This window comes from Microcaecilia unicolor, chromosome 3 (assembly GCF_901765095.1).
Source record: "Microcaecilia unicolor chromosome 3, aMicUni1.1, whole genome shotgun sequence".
Taxonomy (NCBI): domain Eukaryota; kingdom Metazoa; phylum Chordata; class Amphibia; order Gymnophiona; family Siphonopidae; genus Microcaecilia; species Microcaecilia unicolor.
The window spans coordinates 254487035-254501849 of record NC_044033.1 but is presented as its reverse complement, the minus strand read 5'-3'; the positions used below and the strand labels follow the sequence as shown (position 1 = coordinate 254501849).

Genomic DNA, 14815 nt, shown 5'->3' with positions numbered 1-14815 from the left:
AATCAAAAGCTTCCGATTTTCCATTTTATTTCAAGTTGACGCATACATAATAAGTCCAAATTAGCGAATTACACCCTACTCAGGAACAAATCAGTTTGTGAAGACAGAAGAGCTTTGAGGCCTCAATCTTAGCACCAGCTGTCATCTCCTCTCACATTTTGCAAAACTTTTTTTTTTTTTTGGGGGGGGGGGGGAGGTAGGGGGGCTGCTCGTACCTCCAGCAGCTGCAGGGCCTCTCAGTTCCATAACCCAATTGTGGCTTTCATGGACTCATCTCCCTGCCGGTGTGGCTCAGTGATCAATACGAGGGGGGGGGGCAAAGTCACCTGCCACTGTCCGTCACTCAAGTCTGTATCTTTGCTTCGCCTGTTCTGGTCATATCCCGTGTGTTTTGCTAGTGCTGTTTCTTGTTTTCTGCTTTCGTACAATATTCCTCCATAAGATACTGGGGCTTCAGCTCTAACAAAAGTGAAAGAGAGCGATCTGAGGAAGTGTAGTACAGGAGGGATCTGGGAGGAGGGGGCAGTAAACTGCTGACGGCAGAGGCAGATAGGCCAGCTGCACTTGGGAGGGGGGCAGGGTGTCTCAGTCCCTTTGTCCGCCTTTCTGTTGGTCTGCTGCGAGCACAGAGGATGTAGGAGGCTGGCAGAGCGGAGAAGGAATCGCTCTAAGATACAGATTCAGGTGGGCAGTGGGTGGCACAGATGTAAGACGTTCGCATGCTGGGAGAATACTGGTGGTCCCCAGTAAGCAGCATCCATGAGGAAGGGAAGAGAGAAAAAGAAGTCAGCTTGTTAAGTGTTCCTTATGCTCAAAGTATACACACAGCAGGGACAACTGAAGACAGACCTCAGGGAAGGGGACAACAACACAAGCATCCAGAGTATGACTACAGCACAGATAATTGAAAAGAAACTTTGGGAAGGGGACAACAGCACACAGGCATCCATCCAGAGTATGACTACAGCATGGACAGCTGAAGACAGACCTATAATTGCTATTAATAAATGGCGCATTTATGGCAATTCATGCACAGCCTTAGTAAAAACAGAAGACGTAGAGATGAAATCAAGGCCTGCTGGGACTTACCGAAGGGGGTGGGGAGTGTCGCTCTGCGAGGGTCACATTTTCATATCGAGGACTGCCACTGAACGAAGCGCTTTGATTCCTGCAGAGAAGAGAAGGAGAAACTGATAGAGCTGTCACTCAGATCCTAGAAAAAAAAGCCCCTCTCAGGCCCGATGAACTCCCATGGCTGGTCACAGATGCTCTGTGGGACTCTAGTGAGTGGAGAGGAGCCACTGATAGCAGTCGGTGAGTTTAAAGCCATTAACGTTCCTGCAATGCTTTCTGTTGCATCTGATTTTGTCCCCCTGCTCCCTTGGCATGGCTTTGAGGGCATGTGCGCTGATAAGTAACACTTCCACACCCGATACATGGCTGGTAAACAGCTCAGGGCTGGGGTACAATGCCGTCTGACTGCATCTTTCCCTGGGCCGACTGTCACCTTTCAATCTCAGTGCTGCTGTTAGAGAAAGCTGGCCATAAGGAGTGATCTAGGTTTCAGCAGGATTGAAATCAGGGTCTCACAGGACCATGAACATTTGAGTCTCTGAAGGCCACCCTCATGCTATGTGACAAAGTCGAGATGACTTTGAGGGCGCCATACCAGAATATGAGACCCTGCTTTCCACTGTCCCCGAAGGTCCCAGCAGCCCTGAGTGACATGCATCACATTTTAAACTCTGAAAAACTCCTATCTCGGAGGATGGAGATGAATCTTGCCACAAACAGACAACGTGGCAAGATTGAGAGCCACAGGGGTCCCAGATGGAGAGGAAAACCCAGAGCAGAGAGGCAGAACAGCTCAGGTCCTGGACACTGCAACCCACTATCACCCTGGGCAACACCAAGACCCCCCATGCTGCTGGGCTTGGAGTAAGGGGTGCAGGTGCCAGGCACAGAAGAGAAAAGACCTGGAGGGGGAGCGAGGGGGGAGTAGCCCCTGTTGCCCACCGGATGTGTGCGGCAGCTACTCACATGTACTGTGAGACGGGGGCGTTGGAAATGGGCAAGGCCATTCCCTGCAGGCTGTTGCGGCTGCCGCAGCTACTGCGATAACTATGGGAGCTGGGCAGGTGTGGCCTGCCCACCACGCGCTGCGCCTGCCTACGTGCCTGAGGGTTAAAGGGGTCGTCCTCATCCATGTCGTCGTAATCCAAGTCCCTGCAGAGGAGAGGAAAGAGAAGCACAGGCATGTCAGGGACTGAATGACCTCACTAGATTCATTTTTCTTTCTTTTGTGCATCAACGTTTGTAGAAGGAACAAAGAGATGAGTGCCTTTTATTCTAGCCAAACCCCCTCCACTTTGAAAAAGTCTTCTTCTCTGAGCCAGTTCTGCAAAAGTCCCTCCTCTATTCCTGTGTCCTGGATTACAAACAGCACAGTAGGAGCTCCTGATATAAAAGGCTGAGGTGGACTCAACATAGGATATATTGAAAAGCACAAACTTCTCCTCAATTGTGAAATAAAAATCTGCAAGAATGCTCGAGAGGGCTTCTCTGAGCCAATTCTGCAACAGTCCCTCCTCTATTCCTGCAACCTGATTACAAACAGCACAGTAGGACCCCCCTGATATAAAAGGCCGAGGTGGACTGAACACAGGACATATTCAAAAATCTCATTTTATAAATGGTGCCAAGTTATAGAAAAGGACCAGTTACACGTGTTACATAATTAATTGGCAATAGAGGACAATTATTGGCATTAATAAGCAGTATCTGAGGCTAATTTGCCACTGTGCGTGTAACCGACACGCCCCATTTTATTCACAGCACACCTAACTTCTCTCGCGTGCTAATGCAAAGGAAGCGTTAACGGGGAGGGGCCTGGGCGTTTGCGAGCACTTCATAGAATATTCACATTGACGCAGGCTGTAGTCATGGCGTAAGCAGGTCGCAGCTAAAGTTTTTTGTGTAACTGCAGACTTAGCTCCAAATCTGTTACAGAATGTCAGCGTATTTCACCTTTAGGGAATACCAATTTAGCGACCAGTTTCTTGGCACGTAACCTCTAGCGACCTATAATGAATTTACCCCTACTCTTTCTCTCCAACTGTGAGCTAGAAACCTACAAGAAGACCAGAGGCCTTGACGAGCGGAAGTACCCACTTGCTATCTTGTACCCGAAAGGCTTAACTGCCATCCTGGTGCTGGAGAACTCTGCGGGCTGTGATATCTTTTAATGGACCGGCAGAGACTTATAATTGCATTGGAAAGATCTTTCCCAGATTATATGTTCTGACATCTGACTGTACTGCCTCCATAAACCTGGAAATTCAATGCTGCAGCCTGGATATGACCCAGGCATGAGCCATGAGCATAATGGCTGAGAACTTTGGTTTTTTTTTTCCCTTTTGCAATGAAAATAGCTAAGACATTGAAAGGAAATATTTTGGGAAAGGTAAGTTCCTGGCAGAGGGGTCAGTACAGACCTTTGTGAGCATCCTCGCCCTCCCTTACCTGTTCTGGAAGCGTTTACAGGCACGAGGCAGGCTGCAGATGGAGGTGGTGAAGGCCAGAGCAGACAGGAAAGAGAAGAGGAGGAGGAAGAGAAGCCCCTCCATGCCATCATAGCAGAGGCCCTTCAGGGCATCAACATAATCCTACAAGAGAGCAGAGATCCCATGCCATCAGGGAGTCAAGTCTGTCCGGGCTTCCAGTGACAGTGTGAGGATGGAGAGACCACAGGCAGCTAAGCCAGACTTAACCTTTGTCACAGAGGAGTATTAGTGTGAGCGGTAAAGTTTGGGAGAAGCACAGAGGAGTTTTTGATGTGAGGATTAAAGTCTGGGACAAGCACAGAGGAGTTGTGTGAGGGTTAAAGTCTGAGATTAGCACAGAGGAGTCTTAGGTGTAAGGGGTAGTCTGGGATTAGCACAGAGGAGTCTTAGGTATGAGGATTAAAGTCTGGGATAAACACAGAATCTTAGGTGTGAGGATTAAAATTTGGGATTAGCATAGAGGAACTTGAAATGTGAGGAGTAAAGTCTAGGATGTGGATGGGCTCTACAGTGCTGTATCAGGAAGACCCTCCACATCTCTCTGGTTACCTTGTGAAGACCTCGGCAGTTGAGCAGCGCCACAAGGTGATGGAAGCTGCCCTCGGTAGAGTTGAGTACCCCCTGCACCACCATTAGGTTCTTCTGTTATGAAGAGAGGGAAGCAAATGAAATTGACGTTACAACAGAAGTTTATTCTACAGTGTCCCTGTCCCCGTAACCATCACAGCGTTGGTGGCCTCTTATCACTGCAATGAGATGTCCTTGATCCTGTGGCCATTCTGCCTGATATTTAACAGCAGCATTTGAGCTGTGATTCTCCAAGAAGCACTTTGCAAGGAGCCATCGCTGACCACATCAACTGTTACCTCTGCTGCTGGGAACTGTGGCACAGCTTCCTGCTCCAGGCCGTGCAGCTGGGAGTGAATGTTGGACAGTGCCCTCTGTGACATGGTCAGCCTCTAGGGATCGAGAAAAGCAGAGATTAGCTTCGGGCACATACAAAACAGGCCCTCTTATTCTGAAAGAGGTCACAACCAGTACATAATCTGGTTTCACTGAGCCCCTCCACCACCCCGCTGTGGCAGTATGCATTGAGGATCCCCACAGCTAGAACCCGTGTGTTCCTGCCCCTGTAGCTCCTAGCCCACATTAGCCTTGCTGCTTTGTCTAAAACCTCCTTTTTTGTGTGTTCATACGTGGCTACTGCAGTGTTAGGAAGCTCAGGATGTATTCATTTTGAGTTGATATACTGGATCACTACAGAACACAACCCGAGCTTTGTAGTCCACTTCCACTCTGCAATAACTGAGCAAGGAAGAACAAAGGCTTTGGAAGGTAAACCAATTGGATGTGAACTGGCACAGAGCCACTGAAAGTATTCCCTGGAGTGACCCTTTTATGATAATAAGAGGGTGTCTTGCCCAGGGGCGTAGCCACAGGTGGGCCTGGGCCCACCCACTTTGGGCTCAGACCCACCCAGCAATGGTGCACCTCAGACAACCAAACCGTGCCTTCAGCTTTCCCTCCTCCCAGCCACACGCTGGCACGCCACAGGTTTTGTTCCCTTCCTGCTCCCTCCCCTGTCATCCCCATCCTGCAGCGGTGTTATCTCCTGCGGTTTTTGTTCTCTCCCAGCCACCCGCCGGTGCGCCGCAGGCCCTCCCTCCCCTTCCATCCCCGCCGTCCAGCTCTGAACGTCTGCAGCGGCACCGGGTCCGTCCGCACGCTGCTACGAGTGCTTCCTCTGCGCTGGCCCCGCCTCTTCAGAAAGAGTATCAGAGACAGTGACGTAGCCAGACAACCAATTTTGGGTGGGCCTGAGCACAAAGTGGGTGGGCACAAACATTTCTCTCTCCCCCCTCTCCCCCTCTCCCCCAGCACTTCCCAACTCAAAATATAAATACTTTAGCTGGAGGATCCCCAATCTCCCTCAGCTGGGGACCTCCACCAGAGATGGCCAGAACTCCTCCCCACCAAGCCCAGCAGGCAGTAGCAACTCCTCGAGCCACTGATGCCAGCACCCCATACATGCTTAGTTGTCAGTGGCTCCAGGATGCTGCCCCCATCTGCCAAGCTCGACGGAAGGCAGCTCCGGCCAGCCCCAGAAGAGATCCCCAGCTGGCAGGGCTTGGGGATCCCCACTAGCCACAGCAAGGTTCAGGGCTGCTGTTAACCATGCTGGTGACCAGGGCTGAAAACAAAGAAGCCCCTCCCCCAATTCCCTCTCCTATCTCTTCATCTGCCATTACAGTCACACTGACAGACCCTCACAAATTACAGAACAAGGGATCACAAATTAGAAATAAAAATATGTAGACAAAATTGAACTGGGAACCTCAGCTTCCATATCATCATGCTGATCAATCCATAGACTGGTGGGTTGTGTCCATCTACCAGCAGGTGGAGATAGAGAGCAAAGCTTTTGCCTCCCTATATGTGGTCATGTGCTGCCGGAAACTCCTCAGTATGTTCTCTATCTCAGCAGGTGGTGGTCACACACAGCAGCAGCTGTGGCTAGGTCTCCAAGCCTAATTTTTAGGTTTTGTTGAGTACCTGGGGTTGAGGGCTCTCCTTGAGCAAGTGCAAACCTGGTGGCGCCAGGTCCCTCCTTTTCTCCCCTCCTCCCGCTGGCTCCGTTAAAAAAAAAAAAAAAAAAATTTTGGACGTCCTTAAGGGAGTTTATTTCGACGTTTATTTAAACGTTTATTGCAGCTACTCACTGGGACACCAGGTCGTTACAGCTCGGAGCGAGAAGCAGGTAATTTTTACCTTTTTATAGCGGGCAGGGGGTTCCCCGATCAATCTCCACGTGGCCTATGGCGTCGGAGGGCGAGGGCGCGAAGAATCGCTCCCCGGACCGCGTGTGCGCTTCTAGCGGGGATGCGGGGGTGTTAAAGTCTGATTCGCCCTTGTTGGGTGTCAGTTTGGAGGCCGGTCAGTGTCCCGGGTCTTCCTCCGGTGCGGCGGTTTTTCCCGCCATAAACGCCCATCCCCCGCTGCTCGCCTCCGCCATCTTGGCCGGCCACTCTGCTCGGACGGCTTCTTCTTGGGCCGCCCTTGAGCTGGGAGACGTTCATGCCATGGCCGCCCTTGATTTGGGCGACGGCAAAAAAGCGGCTAAAGTTAAGCGCCGTTCTTCCCGCGCGGCTCCTTCACGGAGTGTTGCGCCGGACGCCATCTTGGATGCGCAGCATGTTTCTCCCCCGCTCTTGCGAGCACCGGTTGAGGGTGCGTCTAGGGCTGTGGCCCAGGCTGCTAAAATACACAGTCTGGGGGGTTTCTCCCCCTAGTTTATTTTGCTGCTGCATCAGGCCTTCCTTATGCAAAACGCTGCCCCTTCTCCCTTGTCCGACAAAGGGGTTGAGGCCCCCGGAAGTAAACACCCTCGGGTGGATTCCCAGGGCTTAGAGGACTCTGTCTCCTCTGATGTAGATGAGGGCAGCATATCTGAGTTCTCCCAACGGTCCTTTGGGGATTCCTTGGAGGAGACGGATTCCCGCTCGGATGGAGCGGATGACCCCTCTGCAGCGCGGATCTTTCGCTCAGAGGATTTGCCCAACCTGTTAGTGCAGGCCATGAGCATTTTGAAGATTTCCTCTCCAGAGGACGTCTCTCCCTCAGCCCCTGTTGGCTCCGCCATTATGCTGGGGATGAAGCGCCCGCCTAGAACCTTCCACGTGCATGATGCCATGCACACCTTAATTTCGGCTCAATGGGATGTCCCGGAAGCGAGCCTCAAAGTGGCTAGGGCTATGTCCCGCCTCTATCCTTTGCCTGAAAGTGAACGTGAGGCCTTTCTTTGGCCTACCGTGGATTCTTTAATCACTGCGGTGACTTAAGAAAACGGTGTTGCCGGTGGAAGGTGGCACGGCCCTAAAAGACGCCCAAGACAGAAGATTGGAGGCGGCCTTAAGGTCGTCCTTCGAGGCGGCTGCCTTAAGTTTGCAGGCCTCAGTTTGCGGCTCCTATGTGGCCAGGGCTTGCCTGACGATTGTGCAGCGGGCTTCCCCCTCGGATCCTTCCTTGAGGGCTGATTGGCCGGCCCTGGAATCGGGCTTGGCTTATTTGGCAGACTTACTGTATGATGTCTTGAGAGCCTCGGCTAAAGGTATGGCTCAGACAATCTCTGCGCGGCGCTGGCTTTGGCTGAAACATTGGTCTGCTGACCACGCCTCTAAGTCCCGCCTGGCTAAGTTGCCTTTTAAAGGCAAGCTGCTCTTTGGGGTCGAGCTGGACAAGATTGTGACCGATCTCGGCACGTCTAAGGGCAAGAGGTTACCAGAGGTCAGGGCTCGGGCCAGTGCTCGCCCCGGTAACTCCAGAGGACGGTTTCAGGAAGCCCGTCGGTACCGCCCGGGCAAGTCGGGCTCCTCTGCCCCCTCTTCCTTCAAGAGGAACTTCTCCCCCAAGCAGCATTCCTTTCGCAGAGACCGCCGTCCCGGAGGTGCGCCCTCCGGTCCTCCCCCAGGGTCTCGTACCCAATGACGGGGCCCTGGTCCATGGCCCAGTGCAGATTGGAGGACGCCTGTCCTCGTTTCTGGGCGAGTGGACCAGGGTAACTTCAGACGCTTGGGTGCTGGAAGTCATCAGAGACGGCTACAAGCTAGAGTTCTGCCGATCCTTAAGAGACGGGTTTGTACTCTCGCCCTGCAAGTCTCCGGTCAAAGCAGTGGCAGTGCAGCAGACCTTGGACAATCTGATCCGCCTGGGTGCGGTCGTTCCGGTGCCAGAAAATCAGCTTGGCAAGGGACGTTACTCCATTTACTTTGTGGTACTAAAGAAAGGAGGTTCTGTACGGCCTATCCTCGACCTCAAAGGGGTCAATCGGGCCTTGAAAGTTCGGCACTTTCGCATGGAGATTCTCCGCTCTGTTATAGCGGCAGTGAAGGCAGGGGAGTTCCTGGCATCCTTGGACATCAAGGAAGCGTACTTGCATATTCCCATCTGGCCTCCTCATCAACGCTTTCTGCGTTTTGCAGTCCTGGGCCGACACTTCCAGTTCAGAGCCCTCCCGTTCGGGTTGGCTACTGCTCCGCGGACCTTCTCCAAAGTAATGGTGGTCATCGTGGCCTTCCTGCGAAAGGAAGGAGTACAAGTCCATCCTTATCTGGACGACTGGTTGATCCGAGCCCCCTCTTATGCAGAGTGCGGCAAAGCTGTGGACCGGGTGATTGCTCTTTTGAGCTCCCTGGGGTGGATCATCAACTGGGAGAAAAGCCAGCTGCGCCCGACTCAGTCCCTGGAGTATCTGGGAGTTCGATTCGACACCCAAGTGGGCAGAGTGTTCCTGCCGGACAATCGGATTGTCAAACTTCAGGCTCAGGTGGACCAGTTCCTAGTAGCCTCTCCGCTTTGGGCTTGGGACTATGTGCAGCTGTTGGGCTCTATGACGGCCACGATGGAAGTAGTGCCCTGGGCCAGGGCTCATATGAGACCACTACAACACTCTCTGCTGCAGCGCTGGACTCCGATGTCGGAGGATTATGCTGTGCGCCTTCCCTTGGACCCAGCAGTGCGCAAGGCGCTGAGCTGGTGGCTGAAGACAGACAAGTTGTCTGCAGGGATGCCTCTTGTGACCCCGGAGTGGATTGTCGTCACGACGGATGCCTCTTTGAAGGGCTGGGGAGCCCACTGCATGGGAAGGACAGCGCAGGGGCTCTGGTCTCCTGCAGAGGCAAAGTGGTCTATCAACCTCCTGGAACTCAGAGCCATTCGGTTGGCGCTTTTGGAGTTCCTCCCGGTACTGGCGTTGAAGCCAGTACGGGTCCTGTCGGACAATGCCACGGCTGTGGCCTATGTCAACCGCCAGGGAGGTACCAAGAGCGCCCCTCTAGCCAAGGAAGCCATGAATCTATGCCAGTGGGCGGAAGCGAACCTGGAACAGCTGTCAGCGGCCCACATTGCCGGAGTCATGAATGTCAAGGCGGACTTTCTCAGTCGCCATACCTTGGATCCCGGAGAGTGGCAGTTATCGGCTCATGCGTTCTTGGACATCACGAAGCGCTGGGGCCAGCCGAGCCTAGATCTGATGGCGTCATCGGCCAATTGCCAAGTGCCGCGCTTTTTCAGCAGAGGACGGGACCCTCGATCTCTGGGAGTAGATGCTCTTCTCCAACAGTGGCCAACACAAGAGCTTCTCTATGTGTTCCCGCCCTGGCCCATGTTGGGCAAGGTACTAGACCGGGTGGCAAAGCATCCGGGCCGGATAATCCTGGTGGGTCCGGACTGGCCCAGACAACCCTGATATGCGGACTTGATCAGGCTCTCAGTGGACGAACCTCTGCGGCTGCCAGTGGAGCAGGGCCTGTTGCATCAGGGTCCCGTGGTGATGGAGGATCCCTCCCCCTTTGGTCTTACGGCCTGGCTATTGAGCGGCAGCGTCTGAGGAAGAAGGGCTTCTCAGACAAGGTCATCGCCACTATGCTGAGAGCGAGGAAGCGCTCTACTTCTACTGCTTACGCCAGGGTTTGGCGTACCTTTGCAGCGTGGTGTGAAGCAGGCTCACTTTCTCCCTTCACTGCTCCAATTTCTTCAGTGCTGGCGTTCCTGCAAGAAGGTCTGGAGAAAGGCCTGTCGCTCAGTTCCCTTAAAGTCCAGGTAGCGGCTCTGGCTTGCTTCAGGGGCCGCCTGAAGGGTGCTTCCCTGGCTTCGCAGCCAGATGTGGTACGTTTTCTCAAGGGAGTTAATCACCTGCGCCCTCCTCTGCGCTCAGTGGTGCCTGCGTGGAATCTCAACCTGGTGCTAAGAGCCTTGCAGAAGCCGCCTTTTGAACCCTTGTCGAGGGCATCTCTGAAAGACCTGACGTTGAAAGCAGTCTTTTTGGTGGCTATCACTTCAGCCAGAAGAGTTTCCGAGCTCCAGGCGCTATCATGTCGAGAGCCCTTTCTGCAGTTCACTGAGGCAGGAGTGTCAATTCGCACAGTGCCTTCCTTCCTGCCCAAGATTGTTTCTCGCTTCCATGTGAATCAGCAGCTCTGTCTCCCTTCCTTTCGTAGGGAGGACTACCCAGAGGAATACTCTGCTCTCAAATATCTGGATGTGAGACGAGTCATCATCAGATACTTGGAAGTGACCAATGATTTCCGGAAATCGGATCATCTGTTTGTCCTGTTTGCAGGTCCTCGTAAGGGTCTGCAGGCTGCTAAGCCTACAGTGGCAAGATGGGTCAAGGAAGCCATTGCAGCGGCTTATGTGGCCGCGGGGAAGGTGCCGCCTATCCAGCTGAAGGCTCACTCCACTAGAGCTCAGGCGGCCTCGATGGCAGAGGCCGGGTCCGTCTCCTTGGAAGAGATTTGCAAGGCGGCAACTTGGGCATCGGCCCATACCTTCTCCAGGCATTACCGCTTGACTGTGGCTGCTCGGGCGGAGGCCCGGTTTGGAGCTTCAGTGTTGCGGTCAGGGATTTCTATGTCCCGCCCTGGGTGAGTACTGCTTCGGTACATCCCACCAGTCTATGGATTGATCAGCATGATGATATGGAAGGTAAAATTATGTATCATACCTGATAATTTTCTTTCCATTAATCATAGCTGATCAATCCATAGCCCCTCCCAGATATCTGTACTGTTTATATTCTGGTTGCATTTCAGGTTCAAGTTTAGTCTTCAGTTCCTGTTCAGGAGGACTTCGTGTTCAAGTTTTTTCAATTGGATTCTTCAAGAGTTGAGACGAGTTTGTGTTACAGTGAGCTGCTGCATTCCTCTCCCCTCCGTTTTACGGGGCTGGATTGAGACATAAATTCTGCCGGCGCTCCCTCCCGCTTCGTGCGGCTGTAGGGCAGCTTTGTACCCCTCCCGCTTCGGCGGTGTTAGGGTCAGTCAGCTCCTCCCGCGGTTGCGGTTGCAGGATAAGCCAGATCCCCCCGCATCGGCGGGGTGGTGTCCCTCCCCCACTCCGCGGGGATGAGCTGGACGGATTCCCCTCCCCCACTTGTGTGGGGATGAGCTGGGTTAATTCCCCTCCCCCGTTTCGGCGGTGGTGAGCTGGGCAGAGTGTCCCTTTGTGGGTGTAATTCTCTAAGTGCTGAGTCCTGCGGATGGAGCTTTGATATCGACATACTGAGGAGTTTCCGGCAGCACATGACCACATATAGGGAGGCAAAAGCTTTGCTCTCTATCTCCACCTGCTGGTAGATGGACACAACCCACCAGTCTATGGATTGATCAGCTATGCACTGCAACACTGGAGAAAAAAAAAAAACAAAAGCACATTTCCTTTTCTACTTAACACAATAAAAAGACATCCACTATGCACATTTCCCAAAACTAACATATTCCATTTAAAACATTCAAAATAAAATGATTTTTCTACCTTTATTGTCTGGACATTTTAGTTTTCCATCATGTTGGTTCCAATTTCTCTTTCCTGCTTTCCTGTCTGTTTTCTGCTAATTCTTCAAGCGGCTGTCCATTTGTCTTTTTTCTCCTGTCATTTCATTTCCTCACTACACCTGCCTCTGAAATATTGATCTTTCCACTTTAGCTCTTTCCTTTCTCTTCTCTTTTCTGCCTCTGTACACTCAAATTTCATCCTCTTTCTAAATCTTTTCCTTCTTTTTACTTTTAAGATATCTATCACATTTCCATTTCCTTTCATCCACTAGCTCTCCCATTCCTCATCTCTCTCCTTCCCAGCCTATCATTCCTTTCCATCTTCAATCTACGCACCATTACCATATTTCTACCCCTGTAATCATTGTTCTCTCATTTATTTCCTTGCCATCTCCACTCCCTAGGCCTCTCCCCCATGCTTTCCACCATTCCCAGTGTCTCCCTCCCGCCACCTTTCCAGCCAAGCATCTGTTCCCTCTTTCTCCCATCCTCACCCTCTAGCCTGATATCTCCCTATCCCTTTTACCTCCCACCACCAGCATCTTCCTGTCCCATCTCTCTCCCCTCCCCCATTGTTCAGCATTTTCCCCTTTCTCTTCCCTACCATCCATTGTCCATCTTCTCTCCCTGGATCCATTTTCCCTCTTCCTCTCCTCCACCTTCATGTCCGATGTGGGGGAGGGGTAGAGAGATGCTGCAAGGGGAAAGAGAGGGAGAATTGTTGGATATGGGTGGGGTGGGATGGGGAGAGGGAGGGAAAGGCTGCATAGTACTACTACTACTACTACTTAACATTTCTAAAGCGCTACTAGGGTTACGCAGCGCTGTACAATTTAACATGGAAGGACAGTCCCTGCTCAAGGAGCTTACAATCTAAAAGACAGGTGTACAATCTAGAGACAAGTGTACAATCTAAAAGACAAGTGTAGAGTCAATCTGATAGGGCATACTATATTTCTCGAAGGTTAGGTGCCGAAGGCAGCATTGAAGAGGTGAGTTTTAAGCAGAGATTTGAAGATGGGTAGGGAGGGGTAAAGGATTGGTAAAGGATCAGAGAAAAAAAGTGTTGGACATGGAAGTGGAAGGAAAGGAGGGAGATATGAGAGGGGAAATGAACATGGCATTGAGGTGAGGGGAAGGAAGGATGGAGAGATGCTGTGTGGCGGGGGAGAGGGAGAAAAGTTGGACATGAAGGTGGAGGAGAGGAAGAGGGAAGATGGTCCAGGGAGAGAAGATGGACAATGGATGGTAGGGAAGAGAAATGGAAAAATGCTGAACAATGGGGGAGGGGAGATAGATGGGACAGGAAGATGCTGGTGGTGGGAGGTAAAAGGGATAGGGAGATATCAGGCTAGAAGGTGAGGATGGAAGAAAGAGGGAACAGATGCTGGGCTGGAAGGGTGGAGGGAGGGAGACACTGGGAATGGTGGAAAGCATGGGGGAGAGGCCTAGGGAGTGGAGATGGCAAGGAAATAAATGAGAGAACAATTATTACAGGGTTAGAAATATGATAATGGTGCATAGATTGAAGATGGAAAGGAATGATAGGCTGGGAAGGAGAGAGATGAGGAATGGGAGAGCTAGTGAATGAAAGGAAATGGAAATGTGATAGATATCTTAAAAGTAAAAAGAAGGAAAAGATTTAGAAAGAGGATGAAATTTGAATGTACAGAGGCAGAAAAGAGAAAAGAAAGGAAAGAGCTAAAGTGGAAAGATCAATATTTCAGAGGCAGGTGTAGTGAGGAAATGAAATGACAGGAGAAAAAAGACAAATGGACAGCCGCTTGAAGAATTAGCAGAAAACAGACAGGAAAGCAGGAAAGAGAAATTGGAACCAACATGATGGAAAACTAAAATGTCCAGACAATAAAGGTAGAAAAATCATTTTATTTTGAATGTTTTAAATGGAATATGTTAGTTTTGGGAAATGTGCATAGTGGATGTCTTTTTATTGTGTTAAGTAGAAAAGGAAATGTGCTTTGGGGTTTTTTTTTTCTCCAGTGTTGCAGTGCATGCTATTATTATTTATTTATTGCATTTGTATCCCACATTATCCCACCTCTTTGCAGGCTCAATGTGGCTTACAATGTATCGTTCTTGGTGGTAATAGATTAGAACGTAATCACTTATTGTTACATAGAGATGTTGAATAACATATTAGAGTTTAAAGCAAGCAGGTATCATAAAAATAGTTCTAAGTAAAGGTGTGGGAGATGTATACATTTGTATTTGTTATTCTATGTGGTATGCCTTTTTAAAAAGATGTGTCTTCAGTGATGTTCGAAAGTTTGTTAGTTCGTAGATCCCTCTCAGGTTGTGCGGCAGTGCGTTCCATAACTTGGCACTCAAGTAGGTGAAGTTTGCTGCATGCGTAAGTTTGTATTTTAAACCTTTGCAGCTTGGGAGATGAAGATTGAGGAATGTGCGGGCTGATCTTTTGGCGTTCCTTGTCAGTAAGTCTATCATGTCTGACATATACGCTGGGGCATCTCCATGGATGATTTTAAGAACCAGTGTACAAATCTTAAACGTGATACGTTCTTTGAGTGGGAGCCAGTGTAGCTTTGCTCTTAGTGATTTAGCACTTTCATATTTTGCTTTTCCGAATATGTCTGGCTGCGGTGTTTTGGGCTGTCTGGAGTTTCTTGATTGTTTGTTCTTTACAGCCAGAGTATAGTGCATTACAGTAGTCTAGGTGACTAAGCACCATTGATTGTACCAAGTTACGGAAGACTGTCATTGGGAAGAATTGTTTTACTCTTTTTAATTTCCACATTGAGTGGAACATCTTCTTGGTTGTGTTGTTCATATGATTCTCAAGTGTTAGATGACAATCGATAGTCACTCCTAGGATTTTTAGGGTGTCCGAGATAGGGAGTGTCAGATTTGGTGTTTTTATGGTGGTGAATTTGTTCGTATTGT

General features: G+C 50.7%; 1 protein-coding gene across 2 annotated transcripts in view; it reads right to left on the bottom strand.

Annotated features, from left to right (window-relative positions):
- Positions 1 to 245: 245 nt before the first annotated feature.
- TTYH1 (tweety family member 1) overlaps positions 246 to 14815 on the bottom strand; it is a 62099-nt gene continuing 47529 nt past the window's right edge. The window contains exons 9-14 of one of the 2 annotated variants that reach the window (XM_030195420.1): positions 4430 to 4522; positions 4113 to 4205; positions 3523 to 3665; positions 2041 to 2226; positions 1090 to 1168; positions 246 to 733 (exon numbers count right to left, since the gene is read on the bottom strand). In XM_030195420.1, coding sequence (XP_030051280.1) covers positions 668 to 733; positions 1090 to 1168; positions 2041 to 2226; positions 3523 to 3665; positions 4113 to 4205; positions 4430 to 4522 — 660 coding nt within the window. In that variant the 3' untranslated portion in view covers positions 246 to 667. The remainder of the gene's footprint in view (positions 734 to 1089; positions 1169 to 2040; positions 2227 to 3522; positions 3666 to 4112; positions 4206 to 4429; positions 4523 to 14815) is intronic. The other variant, XM_030195421.1, reaches the window with a different exon arrangement.